Source organism: Lacerta agilis, chromosome 6 (assembly GCF_009819535.1).
Source record: "Lacerta agilis isolate rLacAgi1 chromosome 6, rLacAgi1.pri, whole genome shotgun sequence".
Taxonomy (NCBI): domain Eukaryota; kingdom Metazoa; phylum Chordata; class Lepidosauria; order Squamata; family Lacertidae; genus Lacerta; species Lacerta agilis.
This window is the reverse complement of record NC_046317.1, coordinates 38,389,125-38,415,378: the sequence shown is the minus strand read 5'-3', so window position 1 is coordinate 38,415,378 and position 26,254 is coordinate 38,389,125. Positions and strand designations below refer to the sequence as shown.

Genomic DNA, 26,254 nt, shown 5'->3' with positions numbered 1-26,254 from the left:
CCTTTAGCTGAGATTCTTGCATTGCAGGGGGGTGGACAATACTATGCTTATTTGATGATGCTGTTGGCACAACGCCCTTCCAGAAAGAAAGACTAGGACTTGTGTCCAGTGTTAGACCTACTCAGCAGCAGACCCAATGACATTAATGGGCGGGACTAACTTAGGATTGTTCGTTTCAGTGGGTCTAGAACGTAGTTGGATATACTGGTAATTAAAGGCTGCAGCCTTAATTCGCATATGTGCTGCAAACTTGGTGTGACTCAAAGTGATGCCACCGAGTGTGAAAGGGGACATAAGGCGATATGGAGGCTTTGTCTGTGGCAGTAGCAGCCGGTGTTGTGGGGCAGAGTCATCCTCCCAATTCTGGTGGCCCAGCAGCTTACAGAAATGGGGCTGAGGCAGCAGCAAAGTGGGGCTGCGTACCAGATTGGCTCTGCCGGTGCATCTATCCAGTGCCTTTGCCCTCACCCTGACCATCCAAGCAAGGTGCAGAAATCGGGAAGGCTGCTCCCTGTGGCTCTTTGCTGCTCCACCCCCCATGTTTCATCCTTTCTTATTTTTTTAATTGTTATCTAATCTGCTTTTATAAATGTGTGCCATGTGAGTTCATGTCAATATGGAAAGTGGCAACTAATATCAAAAGCAGAATAAGAATGTGAAAGAAAGAAAGAAAGAAAGAAAGAAAGAAAGAAAGAAAGAGATATTTGCAGGCATAATTTTACTTATTATTTTAACATTATATTGCAATCGTGCCTTGAACATACGCTGATGGGGATTAAATGATGATGATGATAATTCATAATATTTGACCTGGGCTTCATAAGGTATTCATTCTTTCTCTATAGGCTCACCTGTACTTGACAGTGTCATAGGCAGGATTCATAGCTCTGTGGTTAGGCCACATGCTTGGCTTGGGTTCGAGCCCCATGTTGGGCAAAATATTCCTGCATTGCAGGGGGTTCGACTAGATGACCTTTGGGATCTCTTCCAATTCTATGAGTCTATGATTTTAAGGTTACTAGGTTCAACCTGCAGGCCTTTCAGCAAAGAGGAAATCGACTAGCATGAGTGGGCTACATATGTGCTCTGTTTTGAGTCACTGCAGGCCAGTGGTGGGCGGAGCCAGAGTCAGAAGTGGGTGGCTCAATGGATGCCACTCTGACTTTTGTACAGTACAGTATAGCAGGCTGCCTCTGCCCAACTCTCCATCCAGGCAACTAACTGAGGCAAGCAAGAAACATTCTGGCAGTTCAAGGTCACATTCCAGCCAAGCAAAGGCACTCTGTCAGCGAGAGGGGCTGTGCCCTAGTGAGGGCCCTGGGGTGGGGGATAGAGAGGCCTCACAGCCTTTCTTTGTGTACTATGTTCATTCTAGTTCTCTTGGGAAATTCATGTTGTACTTCCATGGGATGGAAGTACTATCGTACCCTGAAGAAACAAGAGTCTGAGGAGTGATGTGGACATTTTTTTCCCCAGGTTTCCTTAAAAAATGCTTTCCGAAGCCCCATACCATAACATGCCTAATGCTTCTCGAATTCCTTACATACAAAACTTGCTCCCCCTTATCCCCTCGAGACGCTTTCCTCCAATCGTGTTCATGCATAGAATATATACATTTTTCCTCCTGGAAGCTATGCAATGGAATGCGTTTGAGAAAGAAAAAGGAAAAAAAAAAACCAGGCGAAAGTAATCTTGTAATTTGACGCCAGGAAAAGCAAAACGGGGCAGCAACTTGATCTCCAGGGATGAGAGAAACTCCAATTAATGTTTAACGAGATAGGATGGTCCGATGGGATAATAGTGGCGTGATCCGGCACATCCACGCCCCAAAAAGATTTAGAGGAGCACATGGAAAGGCAAAGGGGAGGAGGGAAAGTCGAAGCAGCGAGAGAGAAGAAGCGGGCGAGGGGGTGTGTGCGCGCGCGGTAGCGAGCGAGCAAGCGAGCTGTGGGATGCGATGCCCATTTGCTGATCCTTCGCCCGTTGCAAGGGCAGCTCGCGCCAGTAGCCCGCTGAGTGCAGGGCCCCGCCGGGTTCTAGGCTCCGCCCGCGCCGGGTTCTAGGCGTCGCGCTGCGCTCCAGAGCAGAGACTTTCCGAGTGCGGCGGCTTCTTCTCGGTCTCTGCAGACTCCCGCGTTCTTCCCAAGCGGGGGACACGATGGGCGGCCGCTGCTTGCGCGCCCCGCTGCTGCTGCTGCTGTTCATGCTGGGCGCGCTCTTTCCGGCTGCCGCCAACCTCGACGATCCGGACGACGACGACGACGACCTGGTGGCGTCCTTCGCCTTCGAGGAGGAGAGCCAGGCCGACTTTGGGAAATACCGGAGCGGGTCCGCCGCTTTCCATCGGAGCAATAAGGTGACCGTGTGGCGGAGAGGAGGACCAGAGGGACTCTGAAGGCTCCGGCTCTGGCTGGTGCCCTTGCTTCTTCTCTCCCACTCGCCTTGAGGGGTGGGGTGGTGGCCTGGAGGGGCACCTCCGTCCTCCGAGGCTCGGGATCTAGTTTGAGGACTCTGGTCGTTCCAGACAGGCGGGATTTGGGCGGCCGCTAGAGCCCCTGCAAAAGTAGCTTTACGCGCTGCAATGGAGCTTATTGATTATTTCATAAAATGTATATATCCCTCTTGACTGCCGAAAAAACACATCGAAGAGTTAAAAAAAAAAGGCTTGGGACCTTAGGCTGCAGTTGCCCGGGAGTATAAGCTCCAGCGAATTCCGTGGGACTTCTGAAGGGGATGGCAATGTAAGGATTGCCCAAAGGACCCCATAGAAGCCACGGGTTCGCATTGCACAGATGCTCGTTCCTTTGCTTGCGAGCAGTCAGTCCCTAAACCAGAGAGGGTCTTGCCTGGCTCTCCTTTGCTCCCTCCTTGCCCTCTGGTGGACCCCCCCCCCCCAAGCCGAATGTGCGTTGTTGAGAAGGAAGGGCCTCTGCTTTGCGTGCCTGCTTCCAACCCCAGCATCTCCAGGCAGGACTGGGAATTGTTCTCTGCGTGAAAACCCTGGAGGGCCGCTGCCAGTCCGTGCCGGCAACCCTGAGCTAGAAGGGTCTGACTCGGTTTGAGGCGGCTTCTTAAGTGGGCTGTGCTTTCTTGGGCGGGAAGGAAAATAATCTCTCTGCACATTATCTCTTTGCACGTGCCCCAGGCTGCTCTAGTCATTGTAGTCAGCTTCACTTATTTCTGGGCAGGGCTCTGGCATTCAGAAACATTTCCATGGGAGGATCCTTGGTGTGCTTGAAGAAGCCCTGTCTGTGTGACACTGTTTCCCCAACCCCTTCTCCTGTCTGGAAAGTTGTTTTCCCCATTTGGAAAACATCATCATCATCATCATTCATGAAGCAAAGGCTGTTGTGGGAACAGGGACCCAATTACACCCCCCCCCCGTTATTTTGGACTTATTCTGTTTCCTTATGAAGCCACTCCTCTATCCTCTATGCACGCGAAAGCTCATACCAAGAACAAACTTAGTTGGTCTCTAAGGTGCTACTGGAAGGAATTTTTTTTTTTATTTTGTTTTGACTATGGCAGACCAACACGGCTACCTACCTGTAACTGGCTCTATGGAACTGTAATTCTATCTTTTTGGGGGAAGGGGGGGTTTGTCTCTTGAAAAAGGGGCATTTGAAATGTTACATTCAGGCAGCAGGAGGCAAAGGCTTGGTGAAGCATCCATTTTGGGAAATTTGGCCAGGCAACAGTCATATACCATTGTAACGTTGGACATGCCTTAAAGGCTTCCAGGATGTTTTGCAACGAGTGCACACCTGTTGCATTTTGCCTTCACTCAGAACCTCCTCCTCTCCTGAAAGGTAGATCTGAAAGGTCTTGCAGTCTCTGGTGACATGCCTTCTATTGGAACTATTCGTTTTAAAAATGCCTGCTTTGTCTTGCATGTGATTCGAAAGATCTGGCATCCAGGGAGCGGTTGGGAAATGCAGGGGTTGTTCTCCTGGCACTCTGTGTTGTATTGCCTTTCTTTTGTCTTTGGGGCACTTCTGAGCCTTGCCTGTTTTGATTGGATCCTTCGTGCAGTCCACCTGCATTGCAAGCTTCAGCTGTGATAGAGAATATCTGCAGGGTTGACCAACCTACCGGTACTCTCACTGCAAGGGAGTGTCAGGAAGAGCCAAGGTGTCCTTTCAAATTCACTTCCCTTGCTTTGAGAGGTGGAGTCTGCCCAGCGATGAACCAGGTGGTATGGTCAATACTGGAAGCGGTGAGCAGTCAGCATCTGGATTTCCTAGATGTGCATGCAGGTTCCCAAAAATAAAAAATGGGTCACTGTATTTTGTTTTTGACTTCTTCTTTTTTTAAATCAGAACAGTGTAGGGGTGTGCGAAAAATGAAAAGAGAAAGGAACACAAGTGGAGATTGCTAAAAGATTGGGGGGGGGGAGCCCAACTATACGTGATCAATGCAGGAGATCTATAATTCGATCTCCCAGCATCTTAAGAAGCACTTATAGGTGGGGTGGGGAAATGATTTGGATCAGGACTTAGTGCTGAAAGACAGGTTTTAAAACATTTTCCTAATCCTGTTTCCACAGTTTAAATTTTCTCTCCCCAACGCTGCCACAGAGACGAGAGAAAGCACATCCTAATGGTTTCTCTCCCCCCTCTCCCGCTCCACAACTACCCAGCTTTTGGGAGGTGGGGAATTTTAATCATGGAAACAGTGCAGAGAAGAAGCTCCCCCCACCCCAATTCACTCAGCATCCAACCCTGATCCAGATCGGAGGATGTGACTGCTTTTAAGCAAAGATGTTGGGAGCTCTGATTCTGGATCTCCCATGTCCCATTCATCTTAGCCCTGTGCGATTGACTAGAAGATGGGAGAATAATTTGTGCTGGATTCAGCAAGATTTGCTTCACAAAATTCCTGGACCTTCCCCCTTTCTCATAGTTGCTTCTGATATAGGGTACAGAATCAGCTTCCTCCTAAGGGGGGTTATACATTACATGGCGATGTGTGTAACAAACCCCCATTTTTAAAAAATAAAATAAAAAGCAGATTTTTAGTAGAGGTGTGTGAGCTTGTGTTTACATAATCCTTTCTCTGCTGATCAGTTTCCTCACTCTAAATCTCTGCCTGCTCCTGCTATTTCTTACACAAAGTTCCATATGTTTGTATCCCCATATCTGTGGGTGGAATTGCTAGGAGGGAGATATTGTGAGCTGGAAAAACAACCAGCACATCTTTCCTTCACTTTCAAAATCACACCAGTTCTTAGTTGTCATTCACTACGCAAATAAAGATTGTGCTGCTTTTTGTGTGTGCGTTTAACAAGGTGTTGTTTGCTTCTTGAACTGGCTGTGTTGAGCCAAAAAATGTTAAGTCAGAGGAGTGGTTGAGTCGAATCTGTTTCCTTTCCAGTGGGGTGTTAAATACAGTGGCGCAGTAGTTAATTTTGAAGTGCAGGCCCTCTTCGTGACAGCACCCCCCCCCCCGGCCACATCTCTTCCGAGGCTATAAATCAAAAATGATTTTTGGATAAATGCAGGACCGCCTTTCCAAGCTTTGCTTAGTTTGCAGCCTGATGAAGAATTCTGGTGGACCTCTAAAGCTTGCTTACTATTTTGATCAGCCATAATAGAGGGTGGTTGGTTATCTGGTCATTTTCTCTTTTGGAAAAGCTTTATTTGGTTGGCACGCAGAGAATGCCCCCCCCCCTCAGGGGGATGTTGCTGTCATTCCTGCTGTGAAATCGGTGACGCTTTGCTCCTTCTCTGCCACACCACTGGCTCATTTTATGTGCATGTCAAAAGAACCAGGCAGAGCAGCGAGCGTGAGGAAGAGGCAATGCCCAGTGTGCGGGATTGGGAGCAGGATATCGCGCTTTCTGGAGGGCACCGGAGCCCCACCCTGGGTTTGCGCATCCTCTTAGTGGGGCACGCGTTCCTGCAAATCATCTACCGACTCTCTACTTCTGTTTTGTCTAAACGCAGGACTTGTGGCGCCTGCCAGGGCAATACATTGTGGTGCTTAAGGAGGAAACCCACAAATCTCAGACGTCGAGGACCGCCAAGCACCTGCAGGCTAGAGCTGCCAGGCATGGCTACTTGACTAAAATCCTGCATATCTTTGAGGACCTGTTCCAGGGCTTTCTCATGAAGATGAGCAGCGACGTACTGCACATGGTAAGTCCCTCTTTCTGCATCGGGGCTGGGAAACTCACCACCTCTCCAAACGTGGTTCGGCCCCAACCCCCATAAGCCCCACCCAGCATGGCCTACGGGCGTGGACGGTGGGAGTTGTAGTCCATCACGGCGTTATCAGGGATGTCCAGAGTGTGGAAGAAACTCTTTATTGTTAAAAGTATACTTACAAGTTGGGAAAAGGCAGGCCCACCAGTCCTGTCGTCTCCCCGCAGTTCCATGTCAGTCTCCTATCTCCTTCTCTTGGTCCCTGACATAGCCTGGCAGTATTTACAAGCACAATAGGTATTTATTTACGTCCAGATGTTAGCGTGCCTCTCATCCAAGGCTCCCCTAGCGCTACAGTTTTATCAGATGCAGCATAAAATACACCTTGTGGGGTTCCACCAGTCGAATGGGCGTTGTTGGCTCCCCACAGCTCCAATATCTGCTCCAGAGGGTCGGAGAGATTTGGAGAGGTGTAGGGGACCTATACTGGGGGAAGAGGAGGGGGAGAAGGAGAAGACCCATCCTGCAAGTGAAAGGCCCCCCCCCCCCGTGCCATGCCAAATGCCACCCAAACCCTGGGTCTTGTAGGCCACCTAGTCGAAACCTCCCTGCTAAGAATGGAGCAAGACTCTCTTGTAAAAGATGGATGTCTAGGCTGCGTTCGAATATATTTTGTGCAATGCCATATCAACAACAAATATAGATATTTTAAAGAAATCTGGCTAGGAAAAGCAAGGCACCATCATCTCAACAGCTGTTAACATCTGTAAAGGGGGAAAAAGGTTAAGAATTTGGCTTTTGCGGAGCAGAATCTGCTGGGATCTTTTGCTTAGTTAAAACCAGCTGCATGTATACAGGTGTTTCTTTTTCAAGTGAGATTTCTTTCAGTTTCAGATTCTTCTTTTGGTGCACCAAGCAGAATGCTTAAGCGAGCAGAAAGAAAAATTCCCCAAAACACATTGGGGGGGGGCTAATACTTGTGCATCTGTCTGCTTTTCGGTCCTGGTTTTTGTCATCCCTACAGTTATTTTTTTTTAAATCATCTCTGTTGTATGAACTTTCACTAAGTCCCTATTCCCCATTGCGTGGGGGCAATGATGTGGGTCTTCTGGCAATGTGCGACTGGCCAGGATCTACTGAGTGGTGTTTTGAGTTGTTTTTAGTACACAAAACTGAACAAGTACACCATGTGCATTCTACTTTGTTGTATAAATATCTCAAAGTGTTATTCCCATAACCAGTAGTGGGAAGGGTGTGTGGTTGTGTTGCTCTCCTGTCTTTCCAGGGCTGCGCACTGGTGCTGCTCATAGGCAGGCAGGGAGGGGGAACAAGGCCGCAGGAACCTCAGCAGGGGCAGAAGGAGCAGCTTGGCTCTGCTCTGCTCCCACACCATACTGAACGCCTCCTTCTCTCAGAAAGTGGCAGGGGAGGCACAGAGTTGTGAGAACTAGGGGTCAATGGTAGGCCCCCTACCCCTGTGCAGCTTTAGCAACAGCTACTGCCGGTAGGCCAGCTGTAGTTGAACTAAAATACTGTATAGGATTGGGGTAAGAATAAATAAATCAAGGAAGTGCACTTTTAAGAGCTTCGTTTGAAAATTATGCTTTCGTTGGAATGCTTGAAAGTAAGTTAAGACATCACAACTCGGCAGCATGCTCTTCCTTTATATTGTTTAAATCTTAAAGAGAACAAAAATGGAAGATGGACCAGTTAACACCCCAATATTAGTACAGTAAGCGTCCAGCTTAAACTTGTGCGGTTTCAGCTTTGTGTGTGGTAAAAAAATAAAGAAAAATTTAAAAGGGGGTTGTGGTGGTTCTGGGGATACATGACCCTGGCAATCCCATCCCCCATTGAATGGGATAGCTAAGGTGGTAGAGCATGTCTCTTAATCTCGGGGTCATGGGTTCGAGCCTCACATTGAGTGAAAGGTTCCCTTCCAACTCTACAAGTCTGTGATTCTGTTTTCACCATACGTGACTTTGGCTTTCGGCGGTCTCCCTGGAAATAACCATAACATAAGTTGCGGACTTAATGTATGGCCAAAGACCTGTGCACAATCACACACACACACACACACACACACACACACACAGATATATTGATTCTGTGGGAATGTTTAGGAGTGTGGATGAGTATATATTATTTATATATCTCAATCCCAGCTTGTGTGAGCAAGCTCCAAACTTAGCAGAGTTTACATTCCCTTTTAAAACACAGCAGAAAAACGTTTGCATAGGCTTGCTTAAGCCAGCTATATTCCTGGTATATTCCCCTTGTTCCCTCTTAAAAGTAGAAAGACACAATACTGATTATAAGATATAAAAGGAGTTTACTTACAGACATCCATGAGTTACAGTACATGCTTCAAGGAGGCAGACAAACTTAGATAAATGTATTTACATGCAGTGAAGCTGCTTCCATGAGGGAACAGGCTTCACCTCTGCTTCTCTCAGCTGCAGGCTGAGAGAGAGCATGCTGCTTCTTCAAAGGATGAGGCAAAATGGAGAGTGATCTTTGGGATCTTCCTCCCAGGCTTCAATTTTGGCTAAATCTTCTTCTTTATCTCCTGTAGGCTTTTGCTCTTTTATAGCCTGCAGAACGTTCCTTGCACTCAGATATACCATTAAGCGTTGCTTCCAGTGCACAAAATTATGGTCGTTCAGCAGCATACAGTTTGGCCTTGCTTCACTATCAAAAGCTACACTAGCCATCTTAAAATTCAAAAAGTTGAAAAAATTTCAAAAATCCAAAAATTTGTCAAAAATTCCAAAAATCAAAACCTCAAAAATGCTCAAAAATACAAAAACCTCAAATAAATCTTCACTGCCTCTGAGTACTGTAAACTCTGAGGGAGGGGAGGGGGTTAATCCCTTTTCAGCACAAAGAACAAAGACAAAGAAACATGTGCTCACCAGGAAGTACTTTAAAAAAAAATCTAACTCAACTCAAAATACAATCCAATGCAATCCTTCAAAAATACACAAAAATATGCAATACTGGGCCCAATAACCCTTTGTGGGAATGTTTAGGAGTGTGGATGAGTATATATTATTTATATATCTCAATCCCAGCTTGTGTGAGCAAGCTCCAAACTTAGCAGAGTTTACATTCCCTTTTAAAACACAGCAGAAAAACGTTTGCATAGGCTTGCTTAAGCCAGCTATATTCCTGGTATATTCCCCTTGTTCCCTCTTAAAAGTAGAAAGACACAATACTGATTATAAGATATAAAAGGAGTTTACTTACAGACATCCATGAGTTACAGTACATGCTTCAAGGAGGCAGACAAACTTAGATAAATGTATTTACATGCAGTGAAGCTGCTTCCATGAGGGAACAGGCTTCACCTCTGCTTCTCTCAGCTGCAGGCTGAGAGAGAGCATGCTGCTTCTTCAAAGGATGAGGCAAAAAAAATGGGGAGTCTTCTTTGGGATCTTCCTCCCAGGTAAGACCACACCTACTTCTGGTTCCTGTAACTCAGTCCAGGTAAACAGGAAGTTAAGCCTGGAGGACTGAGTTACCTTCATGTCCTCTCTAGGAGTGTTGTGTTTGGCTGCTCTGTGTTTACATCCCACAGATTCCCCCTTTAAAACTGAACTATTTGACTGGCATTGTACTCACTCCTTATGTTACTAATTGATATTATGAAACTATGCATTTTTTAAAATGGATCTTATTTTTCTGCAGAAAAATACTTAAACTTGTTCAGTGAATTTATTTCCTCCCCAGGGCTTCAGGTAGACATACAATTTGAAAGCAAAGCAAAAACACTCTAAAGCAGTTTAAATATTCTAACAAACAGTAACAAATAAGATCTAAAACTTTTGGTTAAAAACGTTTGGTTAAAAAGCAGTTACAGCTAAAACATTCTAAAAGCAATTGCTTTACAGTTAAAAGCGTTCTTCCATCCAGTGATCACAGCGTTGCCGGGAACGATATTCTTTTGCCACCAAACTGATGCTTCCCAGTTTCCCCAACCCCCTGCATTTGAATGACTGTAGTGTGGTGTTTTGGCTCAGAGTGTTGGGTTTGTTGTGGCGATAGGAAAACCTGCTCAGCCACAACATTCTCTTGTTGACTTTGTGAGATTACAGCACGGCTCATGTTCTGACCTCCTTGGCAAGATACAAATAAGAAGCAGCTTTCCTGTTTGTCCCCGTGGGAAGTGTTTGGGAGGTGTTTTGTGATGGCTTTCCCCCTTTCGTTTTACGAGAAGGGCATATTTGCATGGACTCCTATGGCTTTTTACAGGACAACTGATAACCCGGTGGTCCTCTCCAAACATTTCATAATCTTTAGATAAGGCAGCTGCCATTTGAGAAATCCAAAGTGAGGCAAGACTTAGTGGAGGCAAATAGGTTTGCTTAATCACTTCCTAGCTGCTTACGATGCCAGATACGCTTCAGGCTGGTAGCTCTGTGAAAGTCTGCTAATCAGAGAACTTGAGAGCGTTGCAACACTAAGGATGATGCCAGGTGTGCCGCTGCTTGGGGGAAATCATCCGATGCAGAATGCAAACACTCGTGGTTTGGGTTTTCTAAAACAACTCGTCGACACGGCTTTCTCTGCAGGGTTTCAGGCACCCAGGTGCAAGTTGCGACAGGTGCAGGGAAGAGCATCTCATGCCCTCTGTTTGGCTGTGCTTGCAGTCACAAAGGCTTGTCTGCACACGCATAAGGAAAGTGGAAGGGAAAATATTCAGGAGCGCTCGTGAATGGATGTGTGCGCATGCATGCACATACCCAAATAGAGAATGGGCGAGAGGATTAGAATTGTGTGGGAGCGTGAGAGATACTGAGATTGTGTATGCGTGTTTGGTGTTATGTTTGTGGGGGATAGCGACCACAGAGTTAGCCTGCAGCAAGGAGATTCTCCCACAGTCCATTGATGGAGTGTTTCCTGCATGCAGTAGATATTTACCAACAAAGGCCTCAAGCGCTGATCGCACACAGGAGAATTTATGTCTTGCCGCTACAACAGTTTGAGCTGCTTTGAAAAAAAGAGGCTGGCAAGGCTCCCTAAATGGTGGCAAAGGGGAAATTAGCAAATGTGAGCTAGAAGTCAGACAGTGGAAGGATTTTTGTCAGACATTGGAATTGCTATTAGAATTATCCAGAATTGGAGGAGTGTGTCTTTTTCCATTTGTTAAATACCCGCCGTAATGCTGAGTTCAATAATAGCTGCATAACTTTATCAACAACACTAATGGCAATGACAAGAAAATTAAAAACAAAGCCATCAGAGTTGATAGAATCAGAGAATTGTAGAGCTGGAGGGGGGACCCCCAGGGTCATCTAGTTCAACCCCCTGCAATGCAGGAATGTTTTTGCCCAATGGGGTGAATGGCCTCACAAGAACATTTATTGGAGCAAGTGTCGTTGCTGGATGTCAGGCATAGTTGAATACATTTATGAAACAGAAGCATGCACAATTTTTTAAGGAGGACGTGTTGTGCATAGAGAAGAAGAGAAGTACTTGGTCTCTGTCCTGCTATCTTTCTGGGTCTGATGGGAATCGGAGTCCAGCTACATCTGGAGGGCCAAAGGTTCCCCAGTCCTGCTCTCAGCCACTCCAAGGTTGGATGGGCAGGTCACCACACAAGGCAGGGCCTTCTCAGTGGAGACACCCTAGTTCTGTTGAGATCAATGTAGGCCGCACTCACGGCTCCTCCAGTTCACCTGTTAAGCATTCATCCTGATTTGCTTGCACAAGGTTTACACAGAGGTTAGATTGTGTCCAGTCTTTATTGAGCATTCATCCTGATCTGTTTGAGCACCCGGTGTACACCATCTGCATGTTAATCCTCTGTTGACCTACTTTTCAGTGCATTTCCTGGTCACTTTCCAAACCAGTTTCTTTTTAAAAGTGGATTTGTTGCTCCAGGGCACTAATTGCATAAATCTGAATTTGCAGATGCTCTCTCATTGGTGGGGAGAAGCCACAGGGAGAAGAGGAAATTACACAAATGGCCTCTCTCCACATTCCGTTAGATGTTTTTGGACTCCAGCTCCCATTAGCCCCAGCCAACATGGCCACTGCTCAGGGTGATGGGAGTTGTAGTCCAACAACATCTGAAGGCCCACAGGTGCCCCATTCCTGTTATATGCTTTGTATACCGGTACTTTTAGGAGAAGAGTAGGATGATGGCAATGATATTTCTTGCATGACTTGCACAGTTGTTCCCGTGTTGTCTTTTGTTCAGGCTTTGAGACTACCGCATGTGGATTATATAGAAGAGGACTCCTATGTGTTTGCTCAGAGCATTCCCTGGAACCTTGGCCGGATTGTCCCTGTGCAAGACGGATCTACAGAATATAATCCTCCCAGTAAGTGATCTTCCCGTTCAACCATTTGTTCACGAGATGCCAAATATCTATGGAGTCAACAACAAAATCCTATGCAGAGGGATGGCTCTACCTATCACTGATCGCTCGGACTGCCACTGTGTGGTTCACATGGGACTGCATTCCATGGGTGTGGGGCCACCAACAATAAGGCCCTGTTTCACATGCTTGCTGCCCTTACCAGCCCTATTTGGACCTGAGACCGTCACATGACAATACCGAGACCAGCTCAGGATCCAATGGATCTCAGGCTGGCTTAGTCCTGCTCCTCTTTCCCCCAGGAACACTCCATCCGGGGGCTTTCTGCTGGCGAATAACTTGCCAGCATGACTCTCCTTCCCATGCCTGGCAGCTGATGCAGGGCTGGGCTGAGCCAGTGGAGATGAGCAGAGGAGCAGCCTTGCTGAATCCACCCACCCAACCTGGCTTGGTGTGAGGGTTGCTTTGAATTGCTCTGCATGCATATACACGCACCTCTTCTTTTTGTAACATAGTTTTTATTCATTTCCTTCTCTAAACCGTTCAACATGATTGCATTGGGATACATCTTTGTTTACTTTAGAGCATATGACATACAACAATTACATGAAATTTAAAATGGAAATAAAACAACCCTAAGTACTCAGATAAATGTTTCTGAATCTATTAACAAGGTTGTGTCAGAGTGTAGACTTTCGGGTGACAAGCAACTAATAAGTTGAATAAATGAATGAAATGAGTGTTTGTGCCAAAATGATTACAATTGTTGCAGATATGAAATTATATATAGTAACGTGCATTGATTGTTTCGATGGGTGACCAAAAGTAAAAGGTATTTTGTATCAATAAAAATTAGAATTTATAGGGAGGGAGGAGGAAGCGGGGAAGGGGGAGAAATTAAAACATGTACTTCATTATACACATATTTCTGATTAAAAAATAAGCAGAGTGGATTTTCTGAATATCTCTTTTTGTTTTCTGTTAAAACCACTAGATGGTTAAATGCTGAGACCTCAAATAATTACTGGAAAGGCTACTTCACTTTTTAAATACCGAAGTAGACTGACTCACCCCCACCCCAATTTCCGCTTTCCAAATATTGCAAATCTGGCCTTACGACACAGGAACAGAGCAGCTAACTCACTTGTATTGCCTTTGATCACCAGAATAGAAGGGATAATCATGTTAAGTCCAATCTTCCATTTCATTTCCTTTCCTGCCTGCTGCGTACAAGTCAAAATTGGAGCAGCTCCCTTTATAAATTGCTTGCGCAAGATAAACCTCATTGTACATTGTCATACTGGGATGCTGTGTTGAGAGTAATGCCTTCACTGCCTCCTCTTTGTAGACAGAGGAGACCTGGTTGAAGTTTATCTGCTGGACACTGGGGTCCAGAGCAACCACCGAGAGATCGAGGGCAGAGTGTTCATGACTGAATTTGAGAATGTCCCAGAAGAAGACGGCACTCGCTTCCACCGACAGGTACCCCAGCTCTGTTTCTCTTCACGAGCAATGACGACTTTGTTGCCACCTTCCCCTTTTACCAACGACGTTTATTATGATGGCACAGCCCTGAAACCTTTAGCCCTTGGAGGAGATTTGTGGGGTCAAGCACCGGTTACGGTGTTTCTGTGGGAGCGGCATGTGTAATTCAATCTGCCAGTTTCTTCAGGCCCACTTCTTCGTTATGTTGAAAAGGGATGCTCGCAACTGTACTGCTGAGAAGTGGGTGAGTGTGGGTGCTGATTGTGCTTTTGTGCATCCCACTGAGATGCCATTTGTGGACAGACGGAATCCCTCTGACCAAGATGTTGGGAGTCCTAGTCTTCCCATTGGGTCTCTTCCTCTCCTCCAGGGCGGAATGGCCTCTTAAGGTGGTTTCAAATATGTACATTGCATGGAGATTTCCAGATTGAATGGCACAATTGCTGTGGAAATCTATGCACATCCTCAGTGCCATCTTAAGAGGCCTAAAGCCAGTGAGATAGGGTCCAGGGCAGCATTTTCCAAATAAAATTGAAGCAAAAATTTCACACCAACTAATTTTTGCGCTGCAATTTGACACCTGAGGCTGGGCTTTCATCCTGCCTCTGTGGGTTGAATTGAGGGGAAAGCCCACAGAAGGGGTCTGGTGGAAGCTGACTTTTCACCCCTGATGGCCTACACCCCAGAAAAGCCACGCCTTTGGGTTGGGGTACCTTGTTGAATGGGGCGGGCTGTGATGCAGTGGGCTCAGGAGGAAGGGGACTGCTCCCGCACACTGAGCAGAAGCTACCTCCATCTGACTTCTGAGGATCCCCCCCCCCCTTAGCCCTTTACACCAGAGCCTACTCTGGTCCCCTTTCTCTAGGGAGAGGTTTTGGTGGAGGTGGAGGGACTGTCAAAAGGTGGGCAGGGTGTGAAAGCCAGCTTCAGCCAGCCCCCTTCTGCAGGCTTCCCCCTTCATCCAACCTTATGGATTCTTCAGTCACAGTGAGCTTTTGTTCAGGCATTATCAATCTACGTGTTTGTGCTTCGCTGAGTTATTGTCGCATCTGAAAGGCCCCACATCCTGCATGTGCTCTTGTCATGCTTTCTCCATATGTGTATGGCAGGGGAGGCCCCGTAACATTCACAACTGCCTTTTTAAAAAAAATTAAAGATTTTCTTGATTTACAAAAGTGTATACTCTGGTTTCTCTTCAGATCGTATAAATCTTTCGCCTTTTCACGACTGCTTTTTAACGTGAGCTGTTCATGCTGACAACTTGTTCCCTTATTCTGTTGCTGTTGGAAATCCCTCATAAAAACCGTTACTGCGTTTGGCGGCACCACTGGGATGGCGTTTTCTTAAAGCGAGAAGTGTCAGTTGAGCAAGTAGGCCAGAGGCAGTTCAGTTGCTTTTTATCTGTAATGACAATCACTCCTTATGTGAAGGATCAAGGGGATTCCAGCCTCTCATATTTGTGGCACAACCTGGATCTGCTTAAAGCCCCCAATCTGTTTCTCGACCTCTGCAGCCCCCCTCTGGATTTAGTGAGGGAGGGGGGGAGCAGTCAGCTCTTCATAAGATGAAGGGAAAGGGTTTGTTTGTTTTTGGCTAGTGAAGGGGTGAATAATGGGGCTTTTTCGACAGCATAGATTTTCAAGATAGCTTTGAAATGATGAAATTATGGCTCTGGTCATGCATACCCTTTTACACTGGGAGCATTTATTCTCTTCCCCCCCCCCCCAAATAATGGTAGCATTTGTCCAGTTCCTGTTCTGAATTATGTCATATGATGGTCACCCCTGACATTCTACCATTGTTCTTTTTCCAAATAGTTTTCAGTAAAAAATAATTTAGAATTCTGTAATATAATTCAGTACTTCACATTCTTTGGGTTCCTCTTTTTCCTCATGTCCGTCAAAGGCAGCGGAACCACTCGGTTCTTTAGCCACGCAGAGGCCGCGGGGTGGTTTTGAACCCGGCGACATGAAGGATTGCCGTTCATGGTGTGCGCGAGGGGGAAGAAACAGGTGACAAATGGCGAACTTTATGCTTTGTGGCAGGCCAGCAAGTGCGACAGCCACGGGACCCACATGGCTGGCGTTGTGAGTGGGAGGGATGCCGGCATCGCCAAAGGAGCCAGCGTGAGCAGCCTCCGAGTGCTGAACTGCCAGGGGAAGGGCACTGTGAGTGGCACTCTGATGGGTGAGTAAGCAGCAGCTGTAGGCCAAGGGGGAGCGGAACTCTGGAGTCCAGTCTGTCAAATCCCAGCCAGACTTTGGATGTTGCTGATCCACTATTGCCTGGCGGAGGAGCCTGTTAGGTTGAGCAGACAGATATTCAGCCCAGTTCTTATGAACTCAGCTCTGAGTTCTTTTGAACTCAGGTTTAAAAACAAAAGGAAGAGAGAGAGAATGCAGTCAAAATCTAATTTATATTGAGAGACTGAGCTTATTTTGTGGTTTCATATTTGAGGACCCCAAAGAAGAAATACTTAAGAAATTAGTGGAAGTTTCTTGGACGTTACGTTGACCTCCACAGCCCACTTCAATGGGTGCATGGATCTGTCAGTTGGACTCTAGCCCAAGAAAGTTTCTGCCATAACAAATGTTTGTCTTTCAAGTCCCACAAAAGTCTTCTTGTTTTACTTTTTGTACTATCATGGGCTAACCCTTTTGTCCATTGCACTTACATGGTTCCTAACTTCAAAACAAACAATATGTTTTCTTCTTCCTTTTCTGCATAGGACAGATGTGTGTACAAAAAGCTCCTTCCCCTCTTTTCACATGTGCTCTACTGGTTTGTCTCCCCAACTCGGAAACAGGGCAAAGCACACACTGTGAAAAGATGTGCCCTTGTGCCCTCTCTTTTGAGTGAGAGATAAGCTCAGCTGTCCGTTTCCTTTTTTCGCACGGCAGGATTGGAGTTCATTAAGAAGACCCTGGATGTCCAGCCCTACAGCCCTCTGGTCGTCTTGCTTCCCTTGGCTGGTGGTTATAGCCACATCCTGAACACAGCCTGTCGCCTGATGGTCCGGATGGGGGTGGTGATAATCGCTGCAGCGGGCAACTACAAGGAAGACGCTTGCTTGTATTCACCGGCATCAGAACCAGAGGTAGGTGAGAGGGTTAGCTTGCTCCCTTGTTCTAGGCCTGTAGTAAAGTAACCCAGTAATTATTTGTGGTGCCCCAAGGAAGGTTCCAGATCATCTCATCACGGGTACATCTTTCACATGGTTTTAAACACAGTGCTCTTCCATGGCGACAGTTTGCCACATGGAACTGCCACTCATCCACTGTGCGGTTGCCAAGTACTGGACTAGCCTACCCGCCATTTGATGGAATATCAGCACTCCAGGGCAAGGCATGGAAAGATGGGCGACTGCTGCCACCTGCATCCTCCAATCCAAGGACTGGGCAGCTTATGGATGGAGAAAGATTCATTGGCTGCCCTAGAGCATGCTGTATCTTCAAAACCTGCTTTGGATATCTTGGCCAAGCCACACGTTCCTTTCTGCGACTACATTGACTCCAGATGTAAAGAGGGGGAGGCTGGCACTTAGAGCAGTGATTCTCAGAGCTGGGTGTACATCACAGCCCACTTACAGAGTTGGCTGAAGAGGAATGTTCAAATTAACTGGAATCTCTAGTGACATTTTTTTGGGGGAAAGGTTTAGGGAGGAAAGGTAAAGGTAGAGGTAAAGGGACCCTGACAGTTAAGTCCAGTCGCGAACGACTCTGGGGTTGCGGCGCTCATTTTGCTTTACAGGATGAGGGAGCCGGTGTTTGTCCACAGACAGTTTTTCCAGGTCATGTGGCCAGGCCAGCATGACTTAAGCCGCTTCTGGCGCAACGGAACACTGACACCAGAGCAGTGCACGGAAATGCCGTTTACCTTCCTGCTGGAGCGGTACCCATTAATCTACTTGCACTTTTTGGCGTGCTTTTGAACTGCTAGGTTGGCAGGAGCTGGGACTGAGCAATGGGAGCTCACCTTGTGGGGATTTGAACCACCAACCTTTTGATCAGCAAGCCCAAGGCTCAGTGGTTTAGACCACAGCGCCACTCTGGAGTCTCTGGTCACACTCACACCTTGCTCTCTGTCTATGGCACTATTATATCGCTTGATAATAACAGTCGTGGAGAATCTAGAGTGCTCTAAACATCTGGGGGTGGACACGACCTCTTTCTTCCAGGTGTTTCTGGGTGTTTTCCCGTTGACGTTGCACCCTGTGCTTGTGCTGTTTAAATATACACTAGAGTTTAAACATAGGTTTGACAGAGGAATTAATTACGGTACTGAGGCAGGTTGGCAGTGGGCTGTCGCTTGCAGAGGCCAGACATCCACATGCAGGAGGTTTCCTGCATTGAGTGGAGGATTGGATTCGATGGCATCTGCCATCTAAGGCACTCTGCACCTCTAGGAGTTTGTCTTTGTTCTTTGCTCCGCGCCAGCCATGATTAGGTCTCGTGTCGTCATAGGTTATCACAGTGGGGGCCACCAATGTTCAGGACCAGCCTGCTTCCATGGGCTCCTTGGGGACCAACTTTGGCCGTTGTGTGGATGTTTTCGCCCCCGGAGACGATATCATCGGTGCCTCCAGCGACTGCACGACTTGCTTCACGTCACAGAGCGGGACGTCCCAAGCAGCTGCGCACGTGGCAGGTAAAAAACCTTATGGCAGAATTTGTGTGACTGCTGCTCAGCTCCCAGCGGGGTCGAACTCACGGCCTCTCTGTGTCTTTGGTCACACCCACTCCAAACATTTAAGCCACATGGCTTCCCCCAAGGAATCCTCTGAACTGTAGTTTGTCAAGGATGCTGTGAATTGTAGCTCTGTGTGAGAGGTGAGCTGCGGTTCCTATAATTATTTTTTATGGGAGTGGGGAGCTGTGTGCTTTACATGTGTGCTAAATGTGCTTCAAATGGTATGGTGCAGATGTGACCTTTGAATTTGTCATTTTGAGCCTCCTATTCTCAATGGTGAAAGGCAAATATTTTCTCCTGCCTCATTTTCTCTATCTCATCAAGCAGTCACCAAAACCCAAACACAGAACAGTGAATTAATGAAGGTTTTCCTCATAGTGGCCCCCATCACTCAGGACTGCATGCAATTGCAGATATGCAGCCACTCCTGCAGCTTCATGCTTCATCTATGGCTGTTTTCCGCACACGATATTCCCCTGCCCCCATCCCACATATTAAGCACAAGCATGATGGCGGGAGGAGGATGGCACTAGCTAGCCACTGCCTTGGATGTAAATGCACCTGTTGGATTCACCTCACACTTGGCAGTAGTGTGAAAGGAACCCCATGTACATAGGGCTTCTCCATGGGTCTAAGCCTAGTTTCAAGACTAAATCTGCCTTGGTTGCCCTGATGGATTACCTTTATCACAAGATAGTGGGAGAGCAACCTTGTTACTCATACCCAGCCTCTCAGCTGCTTTTGAAAAGGTTGGTCTCCTAGATGGACCGAGTGGGGTGTGTGTGTGTGTGTGTGTGTGTTGGAGGCTCTATATTAAAGTGGTTCTGTTCTTACCTGTGTGTTCAAGCCTGGAAAGTAACATGGGGGAGGTGCTTTTTGGCCTGGTCCTAATGCTATGGAGCTCAATAGGGTGCCATCTTGTTCCCAATGCTATTTAATATCTATATGAAGCCATTGGGAGTGCTAATTAGGGGTTTGGGAGCACAGTGGCGCCAGTATGATGACGACATGCAGCTCCGTTTCTTCATAACATCTAAAAACAGGAGGGGCTGTGCAAGCCCTGGACTGGCGCCTCAATGCAATGGTGGACTTGATGAGGGCTGATGAACTGAATTTGAATCCTGAGAAGACAGGGTTTCTGTAGATAGGTGGTTCCATGTCTGGAAGATAGGGCTATTGCCTGTTATAGTTGGGATTGCACTCTAAAGGAGCAGGTACACAGCTTGGGGGTTTATTTGTCATTTCAAACCTGTTAGAGCACGGGTTCCGAAGGTTTTGGACTACAGCTCCCATCATCCCTGACCACTGCTCCTACTAGCTAAGGTTGATGGGAGTTGTAGTCCAAAAACAGCCAGAGACCCAAGTTTCAGAAACCCTGCATTAGAGGATACATCTTTTTGTTATTAGAGCCTCTGTAACGAGAGAGGAAAATGGGGATATAAATTTCATAAATAATAAATAAGCAAGTGACCTCTGTGGTTATAGGTGTGCCTTTTACCGGCTTCATCCAGTACACAAGCTACAGCTGTATCTGGATCGGGTCAGCCTAGCCACTGTAGTTCATGAATTGGTAATCTCGAGACTGCATTTCTGCAATATGCTCCATGTACGGCTGCCCTCGGGCCTGGTCCAGAAATTCCTGCTGGTGCAGAATGGAGGCAGATGGCAGACTGCGTGTGACACCACTGCTAAAACATCTGCATTGGCTGCCCACGTGCTTCCAGGCACATTACAGAGAGGCCTGACTGGACTCAGCTAGAAGCTGAGCATGTCGTGTTGCTGGTCCCATGGCATTTGAATTTTGAAGACCTGTGCATCTGCTTAAGTTTTTGGGGGATTAGCCAGTCATTTTCATGATTATTTTGAAATGGTTTTTAAGGGTGTTTCATATTGCATGGTGGACATTTTGTTGTACATCGGCCTGCTATTTTACGAGATGGGTGGCTGCATATAAATACATTGATGAATAACTAAGTAAGTAGCTTGGAAGCTGCCCTGTGGCCCATCAGATCCTCGATGTCCGAAAGCTGTGGCCTTGGCATGGTACATCCATGTGAAATGACAGCCTGACCTTTATGCCACAGAATATTTTCCTGGCATGTGCACATGTGCATGCTCTCGCCCTCCTCCACTCCTCAGGCTCATTTGGCAGCTTTGTGCGGATGCAGCTGGGAATGCCAGCGTGTGTGTCATGGTCTGATAGTGACATGCCTCGTGGACTGCTGGGCCGAAGGCTGAATGCTTCAAAGAGTTAACTGCTGCCAACACATCTCCTTACTAAATGGTTCTGTGCATCCCAGAGGGTCCCTGTGGCGAGTGTAAAAACAGATATTTTAAAGAAATGAAATATGCAGCTTGAAGGGGAGAAAAGGAAAAGGCATTTACTTAATGCAGAAATAACCCCTCCAATTAGGCTATACTGGAGGAAAGGAGTTCCAGATGGCTGAATAATTTGTATTCTGAATTATCAGCAGAAGTAAACGCCCAAGAACAACAAAGCAATTTGCAGATTAGAAGGTGGTTCTTGCTCTTTGCTTTATCCTGACCAAGACCACCTGGGTGTGTGCGCCATTCCGTTCCATGGAGAAATTGGCTGTTCCATCCATTGAAGTGAATGGGGAAGCTCTTTAGAGTAAAGCAGTGCACCCATCAGAGAACCCCCTCTGCCCACAGTGAATGGCTGTGTTGTGCCAATTATCTTCTGTGGGGCCCTTCTAAAAAAGCAGACATTTGCCTGAGTTTGCCTCTTGTTCTCCTCTTTCTTTGGCAAGAGCATCAGACCCAGTTAAGTAGCCTGGATGTATAACAGACTATGGGGTACAATCCAGCCAAAGTTAAACACTTCTATGTCTCATTGAGTTCAATGGGATTCAAGCACATGCCCAGGTGAGTGGAAGAGCGATGCAACTGGATCCAGCCCCCTCACTTCTTACCAAACAGCTGATCAACTGTTAATGATTACGTGAACTCCATCTAAACAGCTGCACACACAGAGAGCCAAAACACTGAGCTGTTAATTTCACAACCGGTGCCAAAGAATGCAGAGTAATATGCACGTTTCTATAGGAATTGCAGCCATGATTCTGAACTCCAACCCTGACCTGTCCATCTCCGAGTTGAGGCAGAAGCTCATCCACTTCTCCAGAAAAAACCTCATCAATGAGGCTTGGTTTCCAGAAGACCAGAGGCTACTAACTCCAAACAGGGTAGCTGGGCTTCCCTCCAAACTGGTAGCAGGTGAGTGATCCTTATTCTCGTTGGCTTCATGCTTTTGTAGAAGAGCTTTGACAGGCCGTGACAAGGGTCCATTTGACTTTCCCCTCCCCGCCTTCCAAAATGCCACTTTTCCAGCTCAACTTTCGAGTGGTTCCCAAGCACCTCCCTGTGATAGGTCTTGCGAATACTTGTGTGTTCTCCAGTTGGCTGAACCAGGGAAAACGTAACAGGCTGGAGAGCTGCACTCTGCAGGGCACTGCTAGGCATCTCTAATGGCCACGGGCCACTTCCTTTCAGATGAGCAGCTGTACTGTCGTTCCGTGTGGTCTTCCCTGTCGGGGTCAACCAGCAAGTCGATAGCTGCTGCCCGCTGCAACAGCAACGAAGAAATGTTCAGCTGCTCAAGCTTATCGAAGAATGGCAAGCGGCGAGGCGAGCGCATGGAGGTGATGTTCTGTGGGGGCGAGGCTACATTTTGGAGTTGCTGTTTTACATGCAGACACAAGCTTTTCAGTGGGTTAAGGAGGCTTGCTGGCACTTCCCTGTGTCTCACTGCTGTGCTTTCCAAATTCCAGGATTACGGAGGCAAGAAGGAGTGTGTGGCTCATAATCGATTTGGGGGCCAAGGTGTCTATGCCATCGCCAGGTGCTGCATTTGGCCCAAAGCCGACTGCCAGGTTCATGCCCACTCGCAGACTGAAGAGGGCACAGCACTGCAGAGTGTCAGCTGCACCAAGGACGGCCATGTTTTGACAGGTACGTGACGACAGCTATGATGGATGCAATCCATATTGTCGTGCCAAAGCATCTTTCCCACGTGGGCTCTGTGTCGCCAAGTGCAGGGAAGAGGACTCCCTTACTGGATCCAGACTTAACGTGGCCAATAATGTGTTGTGGCACACTTGCAGATCTTATAGTTTGATGCACCCACAGCCCCAATCAGCATTGTGCTGTGTGGGTTGGGATGGGCTTTCCCACCTGCCATCTTATGACCACTGTGCAACATTTGCATGCAACTCTTTCTGGGCTTGCATAGTTTGCACAATAACTACTGGTAATGAAAATGGAACAGTTTATAAGTAGTCGTTCCTTGGATCCCAAACGCCTTGGTACTTGGACATTTTGGCTCCCGAACGCTGCAAACCTGGAAGTGAGTGTTCCAGTTTGCAAACCTTCTTTGGAACCGGAATGTCCGATGGGGTTTCTGCAGCTTCCAATTGGCTGCAGGAGCTTCCTGCAGCCAATCAGAAGCCCTGCTTTGGTTTCCGAACGTTTTGGAAGTTGAACGGACTTCCAGATCAGATTCCATTCGACTTCCAATGTATGACTGTATTTGCACTTGGGGAATTCTTCAAAGCTGGATAGGATTACTTTGGAAATTGACTAGCACTTTCTCCAAACTCATACAAGCAGAGTTTATTTTTTTAAAAGCAGAGGGAAAGTAAAGCGCTGGTCAGGGATCCTTAAAACAGCATGTAAACCTATTGCATGGTCGTGGCAACATCCGCACACATAGCTTACGCATGCACAATGCCCATGAGCAATACAGTGCATACACACCCAAATGGGCAGACTAGCTTGTGGAAATGGGCCTTTCAGTAGGTCTGAACAGACAGGGCTGTATCCCACACTACTGCTTGGTCTTTTCAAGGACTGCAAATTGGGTGATCTGGGTTTATATTTGGGTTCTTGCAAAAGACAACATGTGGTAGGATGATGGTGTGAAATGGAGCGGGTGGGGACAGACAAGCAGAGTGTGGTGCTGATGCACAAACCTCTTCCATACCCCAGCTAATTTCTGACCTGCAATATAAAACAAAGCAAATAGAACAAACAAAAATGGGGATTCCTGGTGTGAATAATAATAATTTATTTCTACCCCGCCCATATGACTGGGGTTCCTCAGCCACTCTGGGCAGCTTCCAACAAAAGATTAAAAATACATTAAAACATCAGTCATTAAAAACTTCCCTAAACAGGGCTACCTTCAGATGAACACTCCAAATGTAGCCATGATTGCATTCATCTACACACATCTGTGTCACTGAGCATATACCTTAATATGATCTAAACTGGCAGGTTGCAGCTCTCATTCTCTGGCTGGAGATTTCAGTGACAGCATCAGACCAGAACTGGGGACAGAAAACCGTCGTGACCAGTGTGTCGGCCAGGCAGGTGCAACCGTGCATGCTTCCTGCTGCCATGCGCCCAGCCTAGAGTGCAAGGTGCAGGAATACTCTTCTCTGGAGTACGCAGCAAAGGTATGTGGGTGTCGTTCCTTTAGGGCATGGGTCACCAAGCATTGTGGGTCCATGGGCCCATTTGTGACCTGGAGAAGCATGCATCCCACAACTTACTCTGCTGGCTATGACAGACAGCTTCTTTCAAGCCTAGCTTCAACCTCTGGCAGAGTTTATTCACTTTTGGGCCTCAAGTGGAGGCCACTCACCACGATTACTGGAACTTGCTCTATACCGAAGCTAAGAGAGACAACAGTGGGGATGGGGGCGCCTGCAGGCTTATCACTCACTTGGCTAAAAGAACACAAGACCCTTCTACACAGTGGTCTTGTGGTCTTTTAGCTGCAAGTCCATCTCTTTGGGCAGGGGTACTTGAACCAGGTGCAGTGGCAGCAGGGTTGTGGGATTCTCTGTACAAGAGGCTGCAAGGGAGAATGAGTAGGCTTATTTGAGGATGTCACCTTTGGGGCTGCCTTATCTAGAGGTTTTCATCTTTGTCAGTGTTGACTAACCTTGCCTTCTCTATCACAGGTATTGGTGACTTGCGATGATGGCTGGACTTTGACGGGATGCAGTGCCCAGTCTCATGGCCCCAACACACTTGGGGCGTATTCTGTGGACAACACGTGCGTCGTCCTGAGCAGCCCAAGGGGCAAAGGAACAGCAGCTCTGGCCATCTGCTGCAGAAAGAGACTCTTGGAAGATAAGCATGGTTCCAATTATAAGTGACAGACCTGTTCCCACCCACCCTTTATTATCTATCCCTGGAACTACTGTCTTAAGACCACACCCCCATAACATCACCCTGGTGAAGAAGATATTGTTCCAGGTGGGACTCTAGAAAGTGTTTGGGGTGGCCTCGATAGAATGCTCCCAGTGTACCAGTTTGCCAATAGTACCACCATCTTCACTATGGGGAGATGGTTCTAGTGATGCCCCCTCAGTAATACCAATTGAGATGCATCCACAGAATGATGTTGACAGTAGCTTAATCAATACATCCCCTATCTGCCTTTTATATGTATGGCCAGCCACTTCCAGTCCTTTAGGATATATGATAGCATTGGCTCCTTCCAAGTTTCTTCTTGTCCCCAAACTGCAGAGTAGCCAACCATACTCCTTATTAATGTGAACCACCTAGAGTGGCTTCCTGAAAACAGCATGGATTGGGCAGTGCTCTGAGCTCAAAGTGATATTAATGCATATTACATGTGTTCACTTAATGTGTTTGACTTCTATGGTTTTTGAAGAACTGTTCAGTGTTTCTTCAAAAGCTGGAGATAAAGAAGAAGAATGGGAGCTTTGGAGAGGACAAGTTTTTGTGGAACCTCAACCCCTTCATGGTGTCTGAGGTATAACCAACAACTCCCCTTTTGCAGGAATTAGCAGCTTTTGAACTATAAATGTTGAGTATCCCCCTTAAGACTTTTAATCTGGTATCTGAAGCAGGATTTTGGATGGACATAATCAACTAAGTAACTGCATTAGAGATTACGCAGTGGGACTGCCCCCCTTTAATATGTGCCCTGTGGTGCCCCCAAATCTACTGCAGAGGGTTGAAGGAACTCTCGGAAGAGATATAGGGTGTGTGGGGAAGAAGGACCCATTATGCAATTGGAGGTTGTTCCACTCGTGCAACAAGTTTCCTACGACTCCATGTCATGCATTGTATGCTCAGCTTCTCTCCCTCAAAGGGGTCATTCAATGTTTTTTTAAAAACCATTTACTATGTTAAGTAGCATTGTACCTATCAGACCAGTCTTGTTGTTTTGTAAACGTTTTGTTTTCACCTTCTCTCCCCAGCAAACCATGGTTAACAAGGTTGCCTGTCCAAGACAGAGTAGGAAAATAAGGTTAGTCCAGAAGACCCTCTACTGGGATTCTTAAGCCATAACCTTTTACAAGAGGGAAGGGGAGCCTGTGGTCCTCCAGTTGTTGCTGGACCTACAACCCCCATCTTTGCTGACCACTGGGCATGCAACTGGGGAGACTTGGGAGGTCCACAGGTCCCCCACCCCTACCTAAACACAGAGAAAAAGTTCCAGTGCCTAAAGATTCTCTCCTGTGTTAAGGCTGAGGAATCTCAGTATCTTGCTGTGGTTTAGCAGAGATTGGGGGAGTCGTCATGCCCATGGAGGTGCAGCACTCAGCTCAT

The 26,254-nt window shown here is 47.0% G+C and overlaps 1 protein-coding gene across 1 annotated transcript; it reads left to right on the top strand.

Moving 5' to 3' along the window:
* Positions 1-1,986: 1,986 nt before the first annotated feature.
* On the top strand, positions 1,987-26,254 carry PCSK9 (proprotein convertase subtilisin/kexin type 9). Its single transcript, XM_033152026.1, has 12 exons — positions 1,987-2,356; positions 5,946-6,137; positions 12,349-12,472; positions 13,818-13,951; positions 16,000-16,141; positions 16,855-17,051; positions 18,418-18,601; positions 21,710-21,880; positions 22,157-22,305; positions 22,435-22,615; positions 23,939-24,120; positions 24,631-26,254. Exons 1-12 carry the CDS (start codon positions 2,159-2,161, stop codon positions 24,826-24,828), a joined length of 2,052 nt encoding a protein of 683 aa, XP_033007917.1. The 5' UTR covers positions 1,987-2,158; the 3' UTR covers positions 24,829-26,254.